Source organism: Enoplosus armatus, chromosome 8 (assembly GCF_043641665.1).
Source record: "Enoplosus armatus isolate fEnoArm2 chromosome 8, fEnoArm2.hap1, whole genome shotgun sequence".
Classification (NCBI taxonomy): Eukaryota; Metazoa; Chordata; class Actinopteri; order Centrarchiformes; family Enoplosidae; genus Enoplosus; species Enoplosus armatus.
The window spans coordinates 20184168-20207166 of record NC_092187.1 but is presented as its reverse complement, the minus strand read 5'-3'; the positions used below and the strand labels follow the sequence as shown (position 1 = coordinate 20207166).

At 41.3% G+C, this 22999-nt stretch overlaps 1 protein-coding gene across 1 annotated transcript in view; it reads left to right on the top strand.

Annotated features, from left to right (window-relative positions):
• The first annotated feature begins 5348 nt into the window (after positions 1–5348).
• The window catches only part of rap1gapa (RAP1 GTPase activating protein a), a 40300-nt gene continuing 22649 nt past the window's right edge, over positions 5349–22999 (top strand). The window contains exons 1-2 of the mRNA XM_070910885.1: positions 5349–5445; positions 15006–15041. Coding sequence (XP_070766986.1) covers positions 5402–5445; positions 15006–15041 — 80 coding nt within the window. The 5' untranslated portion in view covers positions 5349–5401. The remainder of the gene's footprint in view (positions 5446–15005; positions 15042–22999) is intronic.

Below are 22999 nucleotides of genomic sequence, written 5' to 3'. Positions count from 1 at the left end.
TGTGCGCTTGAGGCTGTTTGTAGCGGCTCCCAGGGGCCTGAAGAGCACGTGACCTCATTGGGAGGAGGACGGTTCAGTGGGCTCGCTCCACTCCTCCCAGTCAGACAGTCAACAACCTGTACTGTAACTTCTTTTCAGCTGTGTTATTTCCATCCGTCTGCTAGAGGAGTCTACAAACATCCAGAGGATGTGAAAGTGGTGTAAATTCTACATAAACTAAAGAAGAAATGAGAAGGAGGGCTGAATTACAAAGCAAATATAAAATATCCCTTCAAATCCTTTGAAGTGACAATAAAGTAAAGTCAAGTCAAGTAGTAGACCTTCCTCTGTTCAATGTGACTTGACAGGCAATTTGAACCATCCAAAACTAACAAATAGCTACAGCTTTAAATAATTACATCTGCCCTGGCTTCAGTCATGCTCTCTTACGCCCAGTCAGCTACTGAAATTTGAAAAGTGTAATGAAAATGAAATGCTCGCGGAGATAAGGCTCGGCTTATTTCCTCATGCTTCAAAGCACAATTGCCCTTTGAATATTCACTCCCTTCAAATATTTGTATGGCACCCCTTCCTCTGCAAACTCACCCTCTCCAAACATCCAAGTGTATGTGTACTCCTTGTTCATTCAAGTATCTGGAAAATATTTAGAATATATACACTGGCCATAGGCAGTGTGTTCATGACGATACAGTATAAATATTGTGGAATGATTAACCTCCTTCTTTAAGGGGCTGTTCATTTGCTCAGCTTCTACCTTTTTCCAAACAAAAACATAGACTGCCCGGCCTCCTCACTCCTAATATTGATAATTATAATTCTCTAATTGATCATTTAAAAGTGTGCCTTTCAGTTAGAGACACGTGAAGGAGGATTCTGCAGAGAGCTAATCCCCTAAAACAAAATTATTGCTCCCTTCTTAATAAGGAGCGTATTAGACCCCCATAACAACAGAGCCACAATGCAACAAGCAAGTTGCCATTTCCCTTGAATGGTAGCAAAGCCCTTCTCATCCGAGGTGAAGCTCAGACAACATCCTGGTTAACTTGAGATAGGTATGCAGGATGCTAACAGTATCCTGATTCAAGGGAAATATTCTAAACTAAACGTACCCAACCTGTGTGAAGCAACATCATGCTGCGATTTCCTTTTGAATGCTAGCAAGCCCTTCTCACTTGAGATGTAACTTAATAATATTGAGTACTCTTTGACGATATAAGGGAAATATTCAAAGCCAAATTTATCCAGACTACGTGAAGCAACAACATGTTGCAATTCCCCTTCAATGCTAGCAAAGACCTTCAGTGCTCTGAACTGAACGCTATTTTAAATATTCAAAAACATCAGAACAACTCCATTTTTAGTAACTAAGATTATTGTAATGTCATGTACAGTATGTCTGCCTCAGCTTTTAATCATGCTGCGTTCTGCTGAGAGGCTACTCACCAAAACAAAAGCATTTCTCTCATCTTACCCCGATCTTGGCTGTGTTACCCTGGCTGTCTGTTCTCTCTGTTAGAATACAGAATAAGGCCTCTGACATTTTGACTTTAAATCAAGTCTTTCTCTATAACATTAAACAGTCGTGACTAAACAAGCTAATAATAAGCTAAAAAAATAACTTTAGGTATTGTTTATGAAGAGTTTACCACTCCGAAACTGGTCAGTTTTGATTGACAGTGACCAAACAAACCATCAACTGTCATCAGAGTCTAATTCAAATGTTGCCTGATTGGTTCATTGAAGTACATGATGTCCCCCCCCCCCCCCCCCCCCCACTTCAAACCTGTGAGAGAGCAGAGAAAAACAGAAGTACAGAAATCTCTCCAAAGTTGCTACCAAATAATTTCTCTAATTTTGGCAGAAAACGCTGTCTGCTCGTAAAAAGCTGATGTGGAAAATGAATGTTTAGGGCCTTAAAAGCAATATTACTTATATGATTTGGGGCCAGATAACACCCTGCTCTTAGATGCCTCTCAACTCGGCTACTCTGGATCTTCAATTCCAGGTTTATTGCTCTTTCGCTGCACTGGCTCCTTGGCTCAGTTTAATTTTCCTTCACTCCACTTTGTGCACCTTGCTTGAAAAGTACTAAATAAATACATTTCTATTAATATTATTGCCCTGCTTTGAAACCAGACAAAGGAGAATAAATCATGAAAAAAAATCTAATATGAGAATAAACATAAAACACAAAGCTGAATTGTTTTTTGTTGTTGTTGAAATAATGCTTTTGTTGGGCCAGCAGGGCTACACTTTGGCCTGAACCTCACATTGCTTTGTAGAGTAGATTTATGATGTTTGTCCAGCCTCAAACACATTAAACGCCTACACATAGAAAATTGGATTTCTTTTTAAAAGAACTGAAATGATCAATTACAATGCACCTCCTTAACAAAGGCCTTTGCACAAGATGCCTGTTTAAACAGTGTCGGCTTCTCTTTAGACAGCCACAGCGCTCATTTATTCCACAGGAGCAAATTTCCTGCCCCATGAAAGCCGAGCTGAGGATGAATTAATGATCTTTGCCTCTGCTCTGTCCACTCCTCACGCATCGTATACCACACACCAACTCTGCCTCCACATCTGCCCTATTGCTACTGTGGCTACCCTTTCCACACTGGAAATAAATGATTGAGTTCATGGGACGGTAGCTACCCATTCACAGATTCAAGTGGGAGGAGACACCCACCCACATCTGTTTACAGCTGTAGCAATAGTAACATTGAACAATATACGTTTTACTTGAGAAAACTCTTTGTTTGTTTTTTGTCTGGGTTGGTGTTTTGTTGGTGTTGCTGTATCACTAGTTTCTGTGAGTTTGACGACATGGATATTGGGGAAGGGATCTCCATTTCTTTTATCTTCTTGAGAGTCTTCCTGCCCGTCCACTTCCTTTAAGACAAAAGAGGAGCCAGGGCTGCGCGGAGGACTGGACCTTGTTCCTGAGGTGATGTGATTAAAGGCCCCTGTCTGGGCTGCACCCATTCAAATGCCTCACACACGCCACAGCTGCTTTAGTTAATTGAATTGTCAGGAAAGCAGACAGGACAGAAGGTAGCACCAAGAGACACGCTGAATCAATAGAGTGGCACTTAAATAAAGCTGGGCAGTGGCTGTGCCAAGGCTGAATGGCTGGCTGTTTTTTGGGATCAAGTGAGGGGTTTTTGATTGTTTCCGCTGATTAAAAGTAACTGATGGTTTGGTTAAAAATTTAATTTTATGTTGGATAAGTTGGTGTTTAAAACATGTTCACAATCATGAACAACTCTGAAGTTGTCACGTAGTTGTATTCATGTTCTTTATCAGTCCCCTGCTACTCCTTTCCTTGCATTTTTTTGTACTTAACCTCTTTAGGACTGGAACAACAGATGATGGCGAACTCCATCTTATTTACAGTTCCTTTTTCCTGTTTATCAATAAGCATGATCACGGTCAAATAAATGGATAAAATAGATAAAACATGGGAGGACAGTCGGTGAACAAGAGTCTACAGCCACACTAGCAGCGCTGTGAGGCTGCACTGAGGCACAGCAGTGTTTTAAGCTAATTGCTAATGCCAGCATGCTAACATGCTCTCAGTGAATATGCTGTTTAACAGGTAATACTATGGTTACCATCTTAGATTAGTATATTAGCGTGCTAACATTTACTAGTTAGCACACAACACAAAGCAGCTAACAATGGTTAAGGTATCACCAAAGTTATTACAATTCATCCTGAGGGGGTCAGGAACATCTGTTCCAAACATGATGGAAATATTTGTTGAGACATTTCTCTCAAAACCGCAAATACCAACCTCATGTTGTCACTAGAGGAAAAGTTGGATCACCAAAGTCAGTAGGCTTCATCCTCTGGGAACCATGAATGTCTGTACAAAACGTCATGGCAATCCACCCAATAGTTTTGGAGATTTTTCAGCCTGGACCGAAATGGTGGCCTGACATTGGCATCCCTAGAGCCAAAGCCCCTAGCATGGCTGAAAACTAATTGTCAGGAATGTCAATCAAATTAATAATCACAGCAATCAATGAAGCCAAAGATCTGTCTGGTCAGATTAAACTACCACATGGCCAAGAGACAAAGTGAGGTCCATTACCAACAAAGTCAGCCAAGGACTGTGATGCTGTGGTGAAATGTTTTAAGAAAATTGCAGTCTCAGAGGAAAGGGGTGATGTAATTGTGGAGGGATGATGTAATTGTCTATCAGCATGATTGTGCCTGTTTGGTAGGCACATTGATTAATTAAGTGCTCGTCTGCTCGGTTACTATGAGTGCTTTTCAGTTAATGTGATGAAGACATCATTGGTCCTTGGGGAGATTAAGGTCCTGGATTTTATTTATTCATGATTTAGGGTAAAATTAACTGTTGTCACCTAAAAAACTTTGCAGACTCTGTCCTGTTAACACTGACCATGAAAACAGGTTTCATCCACATTGTGCAAATGCTTTGGAAGGGAATGTCCATCAGATTGCTGGCTGATGCTTGAGACTGCAATCCTTCTTTATTCAATAATCCATGACAGCGTTAATGTATTGTTGTCACTGCTGCCAGTTTTTCAGAGTCAACAGCCTGTTGAAGAAGAGTCTCTATGTCCAGACATTTACTCAGTTTAATCAATGCAGCTAATAGTAATGCAGGATAACTCTGAGCTACATTAACCCTCCCTTTGTGTGCATACCAGAGGGGATGGACTTACAAAAGACTGAACTAGAAGGGAGATGAATGAGCAGATTAGAAACTAGTTTATAGGTCATCACCTACAGTATGCAGGAGTGGAGCTGCTTACCTGTGATTAGTACATCAGTGAAGAATGATGAACTGTTTGTCTGGTGTCTACAGCTTGTTTGACCAGCTGTCTTCCAGTGACAGGGAGAGTCAGAACTAGTGTTGCAAGACTTGTTCTAAGCAAACTCTCAAAATGCCAAGAACTATTTTTTTTTAAATGATCCACTGACGTGTCAATGCTGTGTGGTTTTAGTGATAACAGTGTATTTTAGATATAAAAAAAAAAAAACACCTGTCATTGTGTTCTCCGTGATCTTGATGTACGACAGAGAGGATGTAGCCTCTGTACGTGAGAAAGGCTGCCACTACTCTCCTGGTTCCCTGGGAGACTGGCATGGTCAGCAGCCCTCACTCCAGCCCCCTCCCACCTTCCCCCCTCCCTCGTTCTCCCTCATCCTCTTGCCGTTTCTCCCCCTGTTTGTGAAGGAGGCGTGCGAGCAGAGGAAGAGGCAGGGCACGTTAGCTGAGGCTGTGGGAGTGGAACTCAGACAGCAGGCAAAGCATACAAACACACACACACACACACACACACACATGCTCAGTCAGCGTAAGTGACACAAGTGCTGGCTCCATTCAGCACTGAGTTGACTGACTCACTGCTATCCATTAGCCGGCATGCCGCAGAGAAAGAGGAGTTTCACTTTTGGAGCCTATGGAGGGTAAGAATGAATATCCTAATAATTTGCAGAACAACTAAACCTCTTCCCAGTTCTCATTTGTGTGATTGTGAGTGTGTTGCGTTAGTGTATCTGTTTCTGTCTCCCTGTTTGATGACTGTGCAGATTCTGTGTCTGTGTTTGTGCCTGCATGTTTGCACTGGAATGCCATCATATTTGTGAGAACAGCTTTTGCCTTAAATGTCTTGGTTGTCATTTTTTCTGGCTTTCTACCATGAACTGCAGCGGATAATACTGCTGTTGCTGCTTGATGGTGAATCATTAAAGGTTGCATTCTGTACAGTAATGGCGAGGTATCAGATGTGAGGCATAAACAAGATAATGTGACAAAATCAGCAAGGAGAAAAGTATGTAAGGTTCAGGTTGCAGGAAAGTATTACTGAGGACTATAGACCTATACGTGTTTGTTTATGTGGAATAGAAGAAAAAATCGGTGCTGTATCTCCCATGTTGTCAGTAGGCGCTCATGTCCCCAGTGTTTTTATGGGTCCCACTTCAGACTAGACGCACAGTGAGCAGAGCTTTTTTTAAAGGTAAAAAGGTGAACAGGTGCCCCAATGCAACAGCGTGCCTGACTGCCTTTGCTCAAGGATATGTTTTGCAAATATCTATATTGTTGTGTACGTGTATGTTTTGAAGGTAGCCTCAAGAAAGTCTGGAAATGTAACAGTGGCTAACAACTAGCGGAAACAGTAGTTATAGCTAGGCTGGGCGACTTTGGTGTAGTGGCCACAGTCATTATTGCTGTCAATGTGTGTGGGCTGTTTGGGCAGGTGGAGCCAGAGACACTGATACACAAGCATTATGGGCAGTCATGGTAGGAAGTGCTTACAGAAGTGAGAGAACACTGGTAACGCTTTGTTTCAGGGGTCCCTATTTTCCTAATCATTTCCTAGGACGTTTTCTGGAAAGAACTATATAATTTGGTACTAATGATACGGAAAATAGAGACAGTGTTTATTTTATACAATTGATTTGTAATTTAAAATGCTAAACGTTAGCTAGCTGCAGAGAGAGTCAACTTAAATGGCCAATGAGTTCAAACTGTCTTTTGCAACAAGTTGTGACCCACTTCAACTGTTGTTCTCACCAACCATCAAGTGTTTCCACCCTCCGGCCACAGGGGGCAGTCATCAGCTCAGTACAGCTCGGTGCACCACAATGAGGAGACGAAGGTGTCGCACTAGCAAACTTACTTGACAAATGACACAAAGCTGAGATTTCTGCTTTATTTGAAGTGTTTTTAAATAGTATTTTTCTCGGTTTTACAAGAGAAAAGTTTTGGAAAATGTATGTTTGGTTAATAGCCTCACCTCTGTTAAAGAGCAGCACGCAGCTTTTCTATAGAACCACTCGGGACTGTCTCCCACGAACGAGTCTACATAATAAAGTTAAACCCACCCAAAGGTCACAGAACTTACATCCTAAAGTAGGCCAAATATAACTCAAGTTGAAATATTCGATTGCAGGATTGTACTGGATAGTCTTTCAGCCATTGCACGGCAGGCCAGCATCGCATGCAGGTGTACGATTTAACATATGTGAAGAGGAAAGCTTCCAATGAAAAATTGATAATTGATTAATATCTACTTGCTTTTAAATTCCTATTTTCCTTATATTAGTACCTAGTTAAACAGATATTTCTGTGAAACATCGGAAATTATTAGGAAATTAGGGATGTTTTTGAAACTTCACTGGTTAAACAGATCTAATTGTGACAAATGGGCCGCCAAGTTGGATTGATCATCCTTTGTTTATTTCAAGACTCTGAGGGAAGCAGATCGGCTTTCCATATAAAACAAAATACTTTCTTTTCAGTTTTCAGTTTAGCGGCGGCCTTGAATGCCGTTGCACTTGACATTTTGATAGGTCAGTCTGATTTCTCACATCAGCAGGTGATCTGTAATGCACTCTGCCCCCTGCTTCCCATTGTCATTCACTGAAGGGAACGCAGCCCCTCTGTTCTCTGCAGACCGATCTTTCTTTGGCGCAGCATGTTCAGTAATTTTGGCATCAAATATTAATGAAGCTGCCACTTAATTTGAGCTGTTATGTGTTAGGTTTTTGTTTCACTTTGGATAGGCTATGGCCCCCTTACAGGCAGACTACTTTTTACTGGATACTGTAATTTGGCAGCAGAAATGTTCCTAAGTCAAGTGTGACCGTGATGTTGCAACACTGAGCTTTCATATCCTTTTATTGACAGGTCTCTAAGTATTCCCTCTACTTTTTAACGTTTACTGGTCTGCTGATTGTCATGAGACCTTCTGCAGCTGCTATTCTGTTTGTCTACAGTCTACTCTGTAGTTCACTCCGCATAAACTATTAAATTATGAAATAAACACAGAGCTATGACCTGGGTCTTAAATAAACCGAATGCTCTCTTAGCAACCGCAATGACAGGACCTTCAGGCAACATGAACAATGATGCTGTATGTTGTAGCGGAGTGGAAAAACATTCCACATTGTTTTGAAATCTGACTTATAGTTGGCATTCGCTGGCCAGCTGATTTAAAAATGTCATTTCTTCACGTAAACAACAGGCTCTTTGGGGAAAAGGTGTTTCCCAGTGTTAAACAGATTCATAATGACATTGTGTGAATATATTCAAGATTAGCAACTAAATTTACGTCACCAGTTCAACGTGTTTCAAAGTTTTTGTGGCTCCAACAAAAAGGTACCCAAGGCTGCTGTCTCATTTTCAAGAATTTAAGGTTTTACTTGGATGAAAAGCGTTGTTTATTTTTACACCTGGTGCTGCTTGAAAGAAGCAAGAGGTTTCTGTCGATTTTTGATCATCTAATGTCTAAGGCTTACTGCACTGAATATTGTACCATGGACAACAGGAAGACAACAGAGAGAGGGTCTTTTTGTTTGACAAAAGCAAATGTTTGCATGACAAAAGATGATTAGACCGCAAGGCAGGGCTACTTGAGAACAGGATGCCATTCAAGTACCTTTCCAAGGGCAGTGGCAAAACAAACAGGAGATGTAGGGCGACCAGAGAGCTCTTCATTGCCTACTCAGTCAGCCACCTTGCATATTTACTTTGACATCCACATTCACATTCACAATGGCAAGCCATCCGCGGAGAAGAATGGGGCGCTGGGTGAGCTGCAGTTAATTATCTAATGCTCATGGGGCTACCAATTGTTAACTTTTTAAAAAAAATAAAAACAGAAGGGATTTGTATTATAGTCCTTTACTTTGTGGGTTTCTTTGTGCCCCCCATATAGCCTTAAATTGACACAGTAACTCAACAGATGATGTAGTCTGATTGCAAAATAATACCATCAAGAGAAAAAAAATGACTACAGCCCAATAAGGTAATTTATCAGGACATTGATAACATGAGCCCTACAGTGATAGAGAATCACCAGATAGCAGTGAGCAGAGTCCTCACAGTGTGCACATGTTTAGGTTTGAAGTTGTTGTTTTTTTTTTAAAACAGCACCTATCACCTGCCCCTCTTCATCTAAGCAATTCACCTGTGGCTGCATCTTTTTTTGTTTCATTCTCTCTTCAGAAACAATTTGCCAAAAATGTCTTTATCTTGATGAACACCAGATTTTATCAGGCAAGCAGGTGACAGTGAGCTACTAAACTAGCTATGTCAACAATTCCTGTAGCTGCAATGAAAGCCCTCCAGTGGTTCCCTGGTGAAAAGAAAAGGTTTTCAGGTGACGCACTTTGCTTTATTAACACAGTAATGGACTTCATTACAGCTATGATGGCACAGCAAAGGAGAGTCGATTATAAAACAGAAATGCTCTTAGGTACAAGTAACAACAAGAAACAAGGAAACTCCAAATACTCCAAACAAACTCACACGTTAGGAGCCACAAAACTGCTGAAACCTGAACTAACGTGTATTTTGAGGGCGAAGACCATCATTAATATCTTAATATAGTCATTACAATGTCAAAATAACTCTAGTGTCCTTGGAGTCCACACATAAACATAAGTAAATAACATTGAAATTATACTAAATTAATTACATTAAACTATATGAGTCTGAGTTACGTGCCATCACAACATTAGTCATCAGACTGTCAACAAAAGACATGTCATGTGTTTTTTGCTGGGTGGATGTCTGTGATAGATATCATACTGTCGGCATAGCTGTGGTACCAGTGTGTGTGTGTGTGTGTGTGTTTTCATATACACTGTATCCTACTGTACTGTAGCTAAATGAGGACATTCAACCACTTTTCATTTCTCTGTCAATGGGCTCATTCAGTCCACGCTGGGTCAAGATGCAGTATACAGTCCAGATCTGGTGACGTTCAGTATTGTTTGACAGTGCGTCTTATTACTACTCTGAATGTTATATATGCAGGTATTGTTCAGCATTGCTCAAGGCTCGTGTGTGTCTTTCTGTGTATCTATTTTTGACAATATCCAGTTCCTATCGTGAAGCATAGTGATTGGCTAACTGCAGTCAGATAGTAGAATACGCGTTTAGTGTACGTAGGTATTAATGTGAGAAAGAGCTCATTCAGATTAAACTGAAAAGGCTCGCACACTGTATTCATCCAGATGCCCTCCAGATACCTTTCTTCTTTTTGCTGAACAAATGCCGGTCTGTTGGTCGATCCACCACTTTGGTCTAGAGTCTAGACTGAAATATCTCAACTACTTTTGCACAGATGTTCATGGTTCTCAGAGGTTGAATCTTAATGACTTTGGTGGTCTCCTGACTTTTCCTCCAGCGCCACAGGCAATTTTTGGCTTTTAGTGAAATATCTTTGGATGTATTGCCATGAAATTTTGCACACACATTTATGTCCCCCTCAGGATGAATTGTAATAACCTTGGTCATCCCTTAACTTTTTATCCAACGCCATCATCGAGTCAAAATATTTGTCCAATACTTTGGTTTACAAAACTAATGTCATTCCCATGCAGGCTCAATTATACTTTCTGCTTAGTGCAAACTAGCGAATGTTAGCATGCTAACATGCTAAAGTAAGATGGTAAACATACCTACAAAACATCAGCATGTTAACATTGTCATTGTGAGCGTGTTAGCATGCTGACATTAGCGTCAGTACAGCCTCACGGAACTGCTAGCAACTCTTGGTCTAGTTGAACCAAAGTGGGGCTTTAATGCTATAATAATGCTATAATGATTGTTTTCCTTGCTTCAAAGGTATTCTTTATCGGGTGGACCACAGGTAGGCTACATGACCTTTTCGCTTTGAGTATTAAATTCACAACTGGATGCCAACGAAGGACTTGCATGTCTGTACATGTGCTGAATGAACTGGGTGTAACACTGACCGTGTCTCCACCAGAATTTATTGTAGCTGCAGGGAAGTGGAATAAATTCTGTGCAAGCTGGGTTCACTGGGACCATGTTCTGTGTTATAATATGCGGACTAACAGCAATGATGTCAGACTTTGATATTATACCTCTTTTTCCTACTGAATATTAAAGTCAGAGGGTTATTTTCCAACGTCTTTTCATTCTTTCAGTGCTTTTTTTTTTTTATTACTGGTAAGAAATAATTCATTATGAAAATTTAACAAACAGCGAGAAAAGTTAAAAGTTGAATACTGAAAGGCTGTATTGAAAGACTGGTGTGATCGTTCAGGTATCGTCCCAGACCTTTTAAGATAATTTGGTTAGAGATGTGTTTGTCTCCATCTGGTTTATCCTAAATTTAGAGTGCTTCTTATATTTCAGATATAGAATTAGCACTGCAAGAACATGTTGCTGCAGCAGATTGGTAGCTAAAGAACAAACTTGTTTGCTTTAAGCTGGATTTCCTCCGGGCTGCCTCCTCAGCCCTGTCTGTTGACCTACTTGCCATGAGCAGTGTTGCTGACTTGGTATATACCACAGGCGTCAGCTAATTTCTGAAGTGAAGAAAATGTCTAAAAGTTTAGCGGCAAAGAAATTTGGAAATTATGAGCTGCGCTTAAAGTCAGATTAAGTTGAATGAACTCATTGTCACGGCTGCTGACACAGTGATGGCCTAGGGCTTCTAAGACCCGCCTTGAGCCTACTTATCCTTCGCTGATGTTTGTTTCCATGGCAACCAGCTCGTGGTTTATGCCAAGCTGAGAGCGTAGAAAAAGCATGAACAATTTGCCAGTATTTGGCTACCACCTCCTGAGCTGTAATTCCTCTCTGTGCCATGTTGCGTCCTAAATGCGCCGCTTCATTTCATCTTTTTAAAAATAAAACTAGGCTACTCACACTGTTTTCACTGTGAGATTTGAATGTGCAAATATGACTCATAGCCCACAAATGCATTAGCACAGGCAAATTTGTTATAGCCTACTTTTGTCCACTCCAACTGTTGTCCTCTCAGAGAGGGACAGAATAGTCTTTGTTTTACTGATAAGATTTTTGCGTCTCGCTCTTCTTCGTTATCTGTGCGCTGTCCTGCTCAGTCCAGGTATGCTTTGCTTTAGTAATGGAACGACTTTCTTATGTCTCTGAGGGACGAGTTAAGTTTCTTTTTGATGGGAAAAGTGGTAATTGAATGATTGTTGATTGTATGACAGATTTATTTAGTAATTCTTTTGACTGACTTAAAAAAGTTTTTTTTTATCATTAGACATACAAATCTTGTACTTGTACTACTTAAGGCAAGCAGTTTTTCCTGTAGCTTGTACTGTATATCTGAAAACAACCTTACTAACCCTAACCCTTACATGGCCCTTCTTTAGCTTGTAGCAAGATGTCAGACTAACACAATATTTGTACGTGTATGTAGGCACATTTTACATTTTTCGGGAGCTTAGCCGAAGAAAAGAGAAGAGCATGCTCTTTCATAATCTTAACAAATCTTTGACAAATTGATTGGAGGTCCTTTATAAGAGGTCTCAGCTCTTTGGTATCAAGTTCTGTTTTGTCGCTATCGGGTACGTTTTATTGCAAATGTCCTGTGTTGGTTCTGGTATTTCAGTTTGGAGCCTCTATCCAATAATCTCGACACACCCTGGTTGATTTCATTTTATGGGAATTCCATGAAACCTGAGAATGGGTGAGCAGCACAGGATGAGGTTTAGAAAATGTTATTCTTAGTGATGCAGTACATATGAAAACAGCTTTATCCTCCTCACACTCAGTCTCGCAAGAGCAGAGCTGAGTATGCGGTATGCATTCCACTTAAGGTGGAGCTCTGATTTATCTGCACACACGTGTCTGTCAGGCTCAGTGAAATCAACACTGGTGGTAGATTTGACATACAACAGCACCACGAAATCCATCTCAGAGGCATTATACTGCATGTCACATGGAGGCCTGGGGTTGAAAATGATGAGCGATCTTCTGCACTGAGGGGAATCAGGCGACAACCTACTGTAACAACACAAGTCTGTTGATTCATGACTCCACAGTACAGTGAACAAACAAAGGGCCTGTTTCCTCTCACTAACACAGTTTTCTGGGAAGGAGGAAGTTTTAAACTTTTGAAAATCTCTCACAACAAAAGAAGAAGTGGAAACATTTTTGCTTTTGGTCCTCATGTTACCTCTTTGGGGATTTCTGGTCATCAGTGAAACTTTCTTTTATATAAATGAAAGCAGGAGCTCCTTCTGTAGCCTGACTTGTGCTTGTATCATGACTCTAGGGATGGCAGTGTCATATATATGTTGTCCTGACATTTGATACAGGCATCCGTGGTGCCCAAAGGATGAATCCTAACGACTTTGGTGATCCACTGACTTTTATTCCAGCATCAACGGGTCAAAGTTTTCACTAATCCTGTGAAATGTGTCAACGTCTACCAGGTGGTTTGGCACCAAAGTTTGTGCAGACATTCACGGGTCCCAGGTGATGTATTGAATGACATTCCTCCAGCAGCCATTGACATTTGTGGTTTTGAATGAAATTAAGTATCTTGACAACTATTGGATGGATTGTCATGAAATATTGACATTCATGTCCCCCTGAGGATTAATTGTGATAACTTTGGTGATCCTCTGACTTTTCATTGTGCGCCATCATCAGGTCTTTGTGACCATGTTAGCATGCTGACGTTAGCATTTATCTCAGGGCGCCAGTATGCCTAACTACAGCTTCACAGAGCTATCAGCGTGCCTGTGGACTCTTAGTCTTGTTTTTGCCCATATTTCCGATACAGCAAGAGTCACTTCTCTTTCCAGAATTGGATGTTTGATCCTTCGGGTGTTGCTGTGTCATGCAAACTAATCATGTCCCGGGAAACATGAGTAAGAGGTCTAAACTCTGGTGGCTCCTCTGGGAGACACAGGGTGGACAGCAGTCAGCAGCTTTGGCTTGAGGAATGACATACAGTCATAGGAGACAGGGTCAACAGCAAGGGGGAAAAACAACCTTACAGCCTCTGGATTATTTATATTATGTGTTGCCTTTGTGCTGTTTGGTGGTGTATCATCCTGAGAATGGCTCAGAGGTCAATATACGGCACAGGAGGCAGCTGTAGGAGCCCTGAGAGACATACTAAACATTCCCCTTTCCCTGTGTCACCACCACCAGCTATCAAAAGAGACAGCCATGAGTCATTCACTGGGCCATAGTGCAACGGTTATCAGTATCAAATATCCACTTTGTTGTTGCCAGTGACAGCCTCCAGTGCTGCCTGCAAAGAGAAGTTGTGCTGTGTGTTTATGATTGTGATACTTTACGATTAGAAGCATTTGGCCCTTTTTGTGTGTCAGGTTGTTAACAACTACCACCTTACGGACTTAAACATCAGACTAAACGTCTTTCTGGCTGATGGTGAGCAGAGGTAAAGCCTAGTTTGTAATGAATTTCACCTGTCAGACAGGAGGATGATATTTGTCCTGCGCACACAGTGCCATCTATTGGCAGAAATGGCATCCTGCATCCCCAGCTGAGGTCCGACGCTGCATTATCTGGTTATTGTTTCCAGTGATTACTACTCAAATCTGTTTATCCAGTGTGACTTAAGGACAGATGATGGTTTATTCTTGACTGACAGCGAGTAATGAGCCTCATAGAGTGGATTCAAACCAGGACCAAGATTCATTTTGTCTCGGGAAACACCAGGCTAGTAATCATCCTTTCATCCTTGGAAATGCTTCTTCAACAGATGGCAGGAGTTATTTCAGGGTAACCCAGCCCACTGCATAACCAACCCCTCTCAGTTCAGTGAACTTTCTGTAAGTGGAAAGGATGGTCCATTATCCCTCAGCACTTTCCACACTTAAGTTATTCCGGGAAAACTTATGCATGACATACAAGAGCGTGGAAACTATTAGTGACTATTAGTGAGTGTAGGATTCAGTCATATGCCGCCTGCTGCTGATGTATTCTAACTTGTCGTGTCGTTCCTACTAGTATGACAATTTGAAGTAGAATTATTGTGTTAGTTTAATGTTGGATTCTCACCTTGTTGTTTTCATAGACTTGGAAATGGTGACTTGTTAAGCAGATTTTTCGCAATTTTCTATCAAATGTAGTTGTTTTTGACAGAGATTAGCGCCACACAAAGACAACCAGCATGCCATAAAATTAGTTTTAACTAACACATATCTAATTAATACTGTTTGAAATAACTGCTTTTATGTTTGTTTGTTTTTAGAGTGGACAAGACATTCTCCAAGGCCAGAAGCTTATGGTGAGTTTTTATTCCGTTTTTATTTTTGCCAATAAATCTCGTAAATTATGACATGCGATTCTTAAAGCGTGTAGCTCTCTGGAGTGCTGTTCAATGTCACCGACTCAGACTGGCCTTGTAAGTTTTAAATGTGTGAACCAGTCCACCGAGCAGAGTGTAAGTGAGATGAATGAGCCAGCGAATGGGAGAGCAGATGGGCAGCAGTGGGGAAACAGATACCCTGTCCGTGCTGCCATCTCTGCAGTGCTGGCAAGGTTGGAGTGCTGCTGTGAGTGGCACGTGGCGGCAGGCAGGGAGCTGAGCATGCACACCTCTTGCCACTGCAGATACACTACTCCGTTTCTGAATGCTTTAAGTGTCGTGACAAGAGTGTCAAGCCCTCAACCCCCTCTGTCTGACTGCAGCAGGTTAAACACTGCCTCGCCGCAGTATCATCACTCCTTCCCTCTGGAATACAGACACAGGAGCATCTCTCTTACCGGCTGGGCCCGCATTACTCAGTGGTGGCTGGGCTCGTTTGCAGAGACTGCAGTCTGGCCACCGGGCTACCACTGCATCAGACCGCAACAGATCAACTGCAGCCCACGGTGAAGAAGAAGGAGAGGAATGACAGTGGAGCAAAATAAAGGCGAAGAGGAGGATCTAAAAGAGGATACAAAACAGCACAGGAGATAAAAGAATTGTGGGTGTGAAGAGGAGGAAGAAGGAAAAAAGGAAGTGAGTGGATGAGGTGACATGACAGGAAGAGAAGAAGAAGAAGAAGAGTGAACAGTAAAGTGTGATGGCTGCAAAACAAAATACATTTCGAGTTCAGCAGAGTCACACTTGGTCCTCTCAGCCATGTTCCTTTGTCAGAGTCATGCTCTTCTTCAAAACCAGGAGGAATTCAACAAACAGTGCTTAATGAAACTGGAGGATCCTTCCCACTGTGCTCATAGAACTTGAGTTATATTACATAATCATCAGTGTTCATACCCAGCAGGAAAGAACAATTTCAAACAAAGAAACCTGTGGCGCTACGATGAAGCGTGAGTGAAAGTAGCATCTGATATTTCTGACAAACAGCTGCTGCTTTTAAAAAGGATTCTTCATTTTGTTTAAGCCTAAGGACAAAAGTTAGATTTGAAAAGAGAAGGAATAACGTCAGAGAAAGCCTTTACAAACTGGGAGAGCCAAAGTCGGAATCTTCCTTCAGGTACTGTGTGTTAGACAGGATGTGACTGGAAATTAGAGCAGAGAGCTAAATCTTCCCACGGCAAAACTGTAACAGCACGACTCAGCAACATGCCGTGCTCCCCTTTCCGAATCGGAAGGCCCAGAAAATTCTGGTGAGTTTCTTTTTTAACTTACCTGAAGATAGTTTTGATGCTAATCGCATGACTCCACAATCAAATGGAACATAAGAATTAAATTTATCTGCCTGATGCATGTCTTCCTCCAATAGTGCTCCATACTTACACTCGAGACATGATCAATGAAACCGAACTGTCTGATCCTTACAAAAGGCAGCAATAAACAAAGGATTATCTATGTCAATCAATCAAACTGGATTTGTATAGCACCTTTCGTACGTGCTTTACAGATGACTGAAATGCTGATAATAAGATCGTACAAATGCAAACAGGAAAACAATTTGAGACTATCGCACACAATAAATAAAAATAATAATAAACCAACCATGTAATAAAATAAAAACTAGGTACAACAGATAAAAGACAAATACAACCGATAAGACGGAATAGAACATTTTAAAACATGAATAGAGTAAAATAAATAATGGCCATGAAACATTCTAATCAAAAGCCAGGCTAAAGAGGTGGGTTTTAAGTTTCCCTCAGATTGTTCCAACCAAAACTTCCTGCATTTTGAAACAACTAAAAGACTCATGCCAGAGGACATGAGGGGCTGTTCATGGATTGGAAGCATGTCAGACATGTAGGCTGGTGCGAGACTCTCTGAGCCTCAGAACCTAAAACAAAAATTTTATTAAATCCTCACACTGCATGTGTACTCAAAAAGCCACCGCGCCTAATCGGTTACATATATATTTAATGTAAGGAATTGTTCAGTTTTGATCCTTTGACTCTTGTAGTTGATTAAATGTTAAATGACCATCTTTCATTTGGTCGTTGTGGGTCATACGCAATAAACAGATGATCCTCAAGCCCCGTCTCCGTGCTCTCCGGGGGAGGCCTGTAATTGGTTGTAATCCTGTCTTGCTAAGCTCCCCTGATGGGAGGAAATGGGAGAGGAGGGTTAGTGTGGATAATGGCCATGAGATGTTGTATAAGAGCCTCTCTCTCTGTGTCTCTCCTACACACATACGTACATATATGCAGACGCCTCTCTGTCCCTGGAGCATGATGGATTATTGTGGCAGGTTGTCCATTGTATTACTTCCTGCCCATTCTTTAATCCCACTGTCTAATCCACGATCACCTGACCTTCATGCAGGACAGGTCTGCACTTTTGAACCGCCCCCGGGTGCCACTTCTGCTAGCAAGGAAGAATTCAGGCTAGACTCAAACACACTTTTGAGTCCCCCTCCACTCAAAAGTGTGTTTAGCTCATTGTTTCTCCTCTTTGATGTTTGACGTGCAGAATGATGTTTGATCAGAGTTTGATGCTAGAAGGCTGTTTTCACATCCATCTGCTGAAGAAGGATCTTCAATGGATGCAACTTGCAGAAGTGTGATGTGGAAACTTGAAACTTCCAGCACACATACACTGAAAATAGACATTTTAGGGAAGTAAGAGACATCTTGTGTCCAGCAGTTAAACTGGAATGAAAAATATTTGCACATCATATATTCTGGATATTTCAATGACGGAGAAGACGTAGACATAATTCTATGATTTTTATAACTTAACTTTGTTATGGTTAAACCATAGCAGATGTAAATTACTATTCAAAGCAGAGTGTTTTCATATGAGCAGTGTTTGATGATTGTGTTGGTTTTGGATGCCCTGACCTCTGCCCTCTAGTGGTAAAAAGTTGAGAACATGCATCATTCAGGCGCACTCTTCAATAGTCCCATCATTAATAATTAAAATAATAATAATAATAATAAATTGATCCTCAAGTCGGATAAACTGGCAACTTCAGAATCTCAGGAGACTTTTCCTCCCAGTGTTTTCTTTCTTTAGAGGGATCAAATATCCTGTTTTGCTCAGTGGGTAATGGCATTCCAAAAACAGGCTATTTTAATGCAGCTGAATGACTTTGCTATTTATTCCAAATCATGTGATGCGATTTGTGGTTCTATTTTTATGATGCGTTCTAAATTCAAGGCCTATTTCATCCTTTGTGTCCCGTTTCTCCACACAAACACTTAAAAGGTGTCACTGTAAACACTCCTCTGTTTGTGTTCACTGATTTCCCATGAGATGTCACTCTGCATCATCCTCTGTGTGTCTACTCCGCACATGCGCTCACCGCTGCGCTGTGAAGCCGAGCCGGGTGTCAGTTTGCTTGTGCACGCTCATCTGTGTGCGTCAAGCTGAGTTGTCTGGAAGAGCGGACATAGTGGGAGAGTAAACTGTCAAGCCCGATCAGACTAGACTGTCTCTCTGTGAGTCTCCTGCTGTCGGACCAAATATAGCACCAAAGTGACAAGCTCGCCCCTGGTTCTACCCGTCTCAATAATCCAAATCCTAACATGTCATCCACCATCCAGCACCAGTGCAAGATGTCTTAAAAAAACATAAAGCTCAGATGACAGCAGGCTGTTGAAGGTTGAGATGAGTGCCGGACAACTTTGACAGGACATTTCCCTTTTACTTTATCTGATTCTTGAAGCTTTTCAGTGGAAAAGTTGTTCTGCCAGCTTTTTTAAAGTTCACTTCTTCGCCTTCAGACAGTCTCTTGCAGCTGCAGTATCTTCGGAAGACAGGGCTTCAGGTATTAAAGAGGCAGCCATGGTCTTTATTCCTTGTGTTTGTGGATGGGTATATCCCCGAGTATACTTTTGGGGATGTGCATATCCCTTGTGGAACCTGTTTATAGACACCTGTCGTGCTGAGGATGGTGTTGTAAGCCAGTGGAATGAAAAGGACTTTCTATTCCCTGCTTTTGTCCTGGTTTTTCTCTTTCAGTAAATTCTTTTGCACAATTCTGCTTTTCAAGATCTTATTTCTGTGGTTGTTCTTGTCTTGATTGATAGGAGGGACTTACGCTTCGTAGATCAAACTGTATGAAGTTCAATGTCACTGAATACACTAGCAGCTCTAATATCAAACACAAAAGAGCACAAAATGATCCCGCAGTGACCCTCCGTTGTTGAAAAGGCACATCTGCGCGAGTGTGATTTCCCCAGGGGGCGTGTTTCCAAGGAAATCTGGACAGTGACATTGTGAGAGATAAGCACGATGGAAATCGGGACCTATTGGTAGAGTGAACATGCTTTATTCAAAAACACCTGCTGTACCTGGCCTTTGAATGCATACTGAATATGGCCAGCTGTCAAAGGAGGTGTGGGCTCAAGAGAACCCATCAAGGAGTCTCCTCACGCATCAGATCCTACAGATTTTTTATTATTTATAAGTCCTTGCATGTAGCATTTGATTGTACAGCCATTTTGCCATGACTACAGTAGTGCAGCATAAAAAAAATGTGCTCCCGTGTTTTGATAAGAACTACTGAATAGGATTTCCATATCTTACTGTTTGTATAAAAGGACTTTTAGAGGTTCTGTTCCCTGGGGAACAAACAGTTTCTCAGACTTATCTGCTTTTTGAATTTTGTCCAATATTTGTTTTTGTCTGATTGTGGCAGTGGGAACTTTTATAGCTACAGGACAACAAGGAAAGAGATTAGGGGAAAGTCATGGAGTAGGTTTTTGTTACTTCCTTCTCGCACACAGAATACCTAAATAAAGCTGACTCAGAAGCTCATATAAGATGTTATGTTACATATTACATTCAGTATATTTATGTAGCTGAACAACATATAAAATCTAACATATAAAAAATAACGTTTTTTGAGTGGAAATCAGATCTCTTCATCTGGCCTTTGAGGCTCAAAGTGCAGAGTGCACACAAGACAAGGAACTGATTCAAGCACCGCTCAGAGAAATGGTTTCACACCAGACAATCATCCTCCCATTTGTTTGAGTGCTTCAGGTCAGTCTGAGGGGGTTGGGAAGGATGGCCCTGAAAACAGGGCAATTCCAGGGTCTATTTGTGTGGTAATTCATAGCACATGTGCTCCTCATATCTCTGGCTGTTGGAGGACTGATGGTATGTGTGGGAGCAGGTGTTGCTACTTTGGTCGGTCCCTAATATCTGAGCTCTTCAGTGTCATCGCCGTAATATATGATGACACAGTGGTAACAAGATCAGTGAGCAGCACAGCTGAATGTGTTGATGTCTGACCTCTGAGGTACTTTTTCACATGCATTATAAACATCTTGTTAAATAACTTGTGTTTGGGAATTGTCGACAGTGCTTATAAATTAATTGAGGTCAGACCTCTGGTTCAGTTGATGCTGACAAGGAGGAGAGCTAATAGGGACATATTGAGGAATATCCATTTGAATTTATTCCCATACAGGATGTAACCTTTTTTAAGCCACAGTAGCAGCGTGGCTCTAGGGATGGCATGTCGATGAGGCAGTCCAGTCTGGAATATCTCAACTGGTGGATGAATTGCCATGAAAATGTATTCAAGTGATCCGTTGACTTTTTCTCTAGCGCCACCTTGAGGTTGACATCTATTGTGCAACTGTTGGATGGATTGCTGTGAAATGTGGCACATTCAATCATGGTGCCCAGAGGATGATCCCTAATGATTTTGGTCATCCCCTGACATTTACCTTTGTTTCACCAGCATGTTGGCATTTTTGTTTGTTAGTGAAATGTCTCCACAGATTTTAAAAAATAAAGAGCCTTGGTCATCCCTTAACTTTTCATCTAGTGCCACCATCAGGTCGAAAATATGTTAAATTTGATTTATGGCCAAATTCCTGCAAACTAATGACATTCCCATCAGCCTCAGCTGTACTTTGTGTTTCGTGCCAATAACAAAATGTTAGCATGCTAACAAGCAGAACTAAGATGGGGAACATGGTCAACATTGTACCTAAACATCAGCAAGTTAGCATCGTCATTGTGAGCATGTTAGCATGCAACATAGCTCAGCCTCACAGAGCTGCTAGCATGGCTATAGACTCTCATTTTTTCATGAACAATCAACTCTCAGTGTATTTGTGTAGTTAGTCAACATATTGGTAATTTCATTTTAATTATGTTAAGAAAAACAAGGTTTAAAGACTTGAGGCTGGCTTAACTAGCATGGACAGTATTTACTGTTTACATTTTGTCTCTGGTTGCTACCTGACCCACCTGGGCTGATTAAACAGAAGATCATTTACAGTGAGAAAAAGAGGTCATAGTTAATCATGAACATGCTTACCTTGCATATCTGCTTTAAGGGCCCCCCTAATGTTGCCCAATTACCCAGTTCAAAACAAGATATTTTAAAAAATGCTGCATGATTATCAAACCAGCTCCAATCACAGTCACAGTGGGGTTCAGGTGTACTGCAGAGAAATCATGGTGGGGATGTAAAGTTTCTTCAAAAGTTAGGAAGCAATTGGCTCTCCTACTTTGCCTTGCAAACAAACTGTGGGCTTGATTAACACAGACAATTTGTTTAAGAGTGACTGGAGGCGGGTTTGAACAAATCCACAAACAGCAGGAGAACCTTCAGACTTCCCACATCCAACATTTTGTTGCAGGAACGAGAATCTTTGATTGACTTAAGTCACCAGTCACAGACTATTTTCACTCTAAATGTTTATGTTACTTTGTCAGGTTGTGCAAGTGATAAAGAATGATTCGACATGATTTACCATTGCATCGCAGTAAAAAAGGGAATGGCACACTCTGTGAAAATATGTAAATTAGCACAAATGGCACTAAAATATTTGTGAATTACATTAATATTTATTATTGAAAGTTAAAGCGAGGACGTTAAACTCTGCTGGGTTGATGCATTCATGTACAGTCATTAAATAGCTCATGAATTCAGTTCTGTTTTTCAGCCGACTCTTGCGGCCCACCCCCATCCCCTTCTCCCCCCTGAGGTCGAGAAATTAGATCTCAACCTGTGGGAGACGCTCAATACTTATGCATAAATAACCATTCATTCATATTTCAGAACAGCAGCCATCTTGCCTGCTGGAGACCTCTGACATGTTGTTGGTGTATAATGAGTCCTAAACCTTTAACTGCCCTTGGGGGTCACTGGCTGGTCACGCACAGCATCATACAGATTACAGTCTTTGCTGCACACTGGGCTTATTTTGTTGATCATCATCATGATTATCATGTTGATATGCTCAACATGAGTTTGAATCAGGAGCAACTTTAATTTTTATTTGTATAAATTTGAATATATTTATGAAACTTGATGAACAATGAACACACAGTTTCTGACTCTTGGTTTGGCTCGTTCTAATCCTTTGGTAATTGTAGGATCCAGCTAGTTTAAGCCATTATTTGAGCTTGTGTCTTGTAATCATTATCTAACTCGCCTTGGTTGAGAAATAGCTGCTAAAAAGCTGAAAGTGAGAGAGGCGGAGAGAGGGTGGGAGATGGGGAAATTTAAGGACAGCAGCAATTCTCAGAGGATAAGGGTTGGGGGCAGGAGAGGGGAGTGACCACAGGCCATTTCACCAGGCTAATGGGATGGGAATCCCTGGCAGCGGGGCTGGTCGGAAGCGATTTACTGTGGGATTCTGCAGAGGACATTGGAGCTGGGAGGACCTATCAATTTAAAATCAACTACCTTTCTCCACAGGAGAGAAAAATAAAGCTCCACATGGCCCAGAATTTTCTTCTTGTTCTGCTATTATTTATTATTTCGTCAGAGCGTCAACTCTGTTGAGTCCTCAGCGAGGTCCCAGACTGTCATTCTAAACACATGTGGCTTTGATTTGATAGCAACCAGCTGCAAT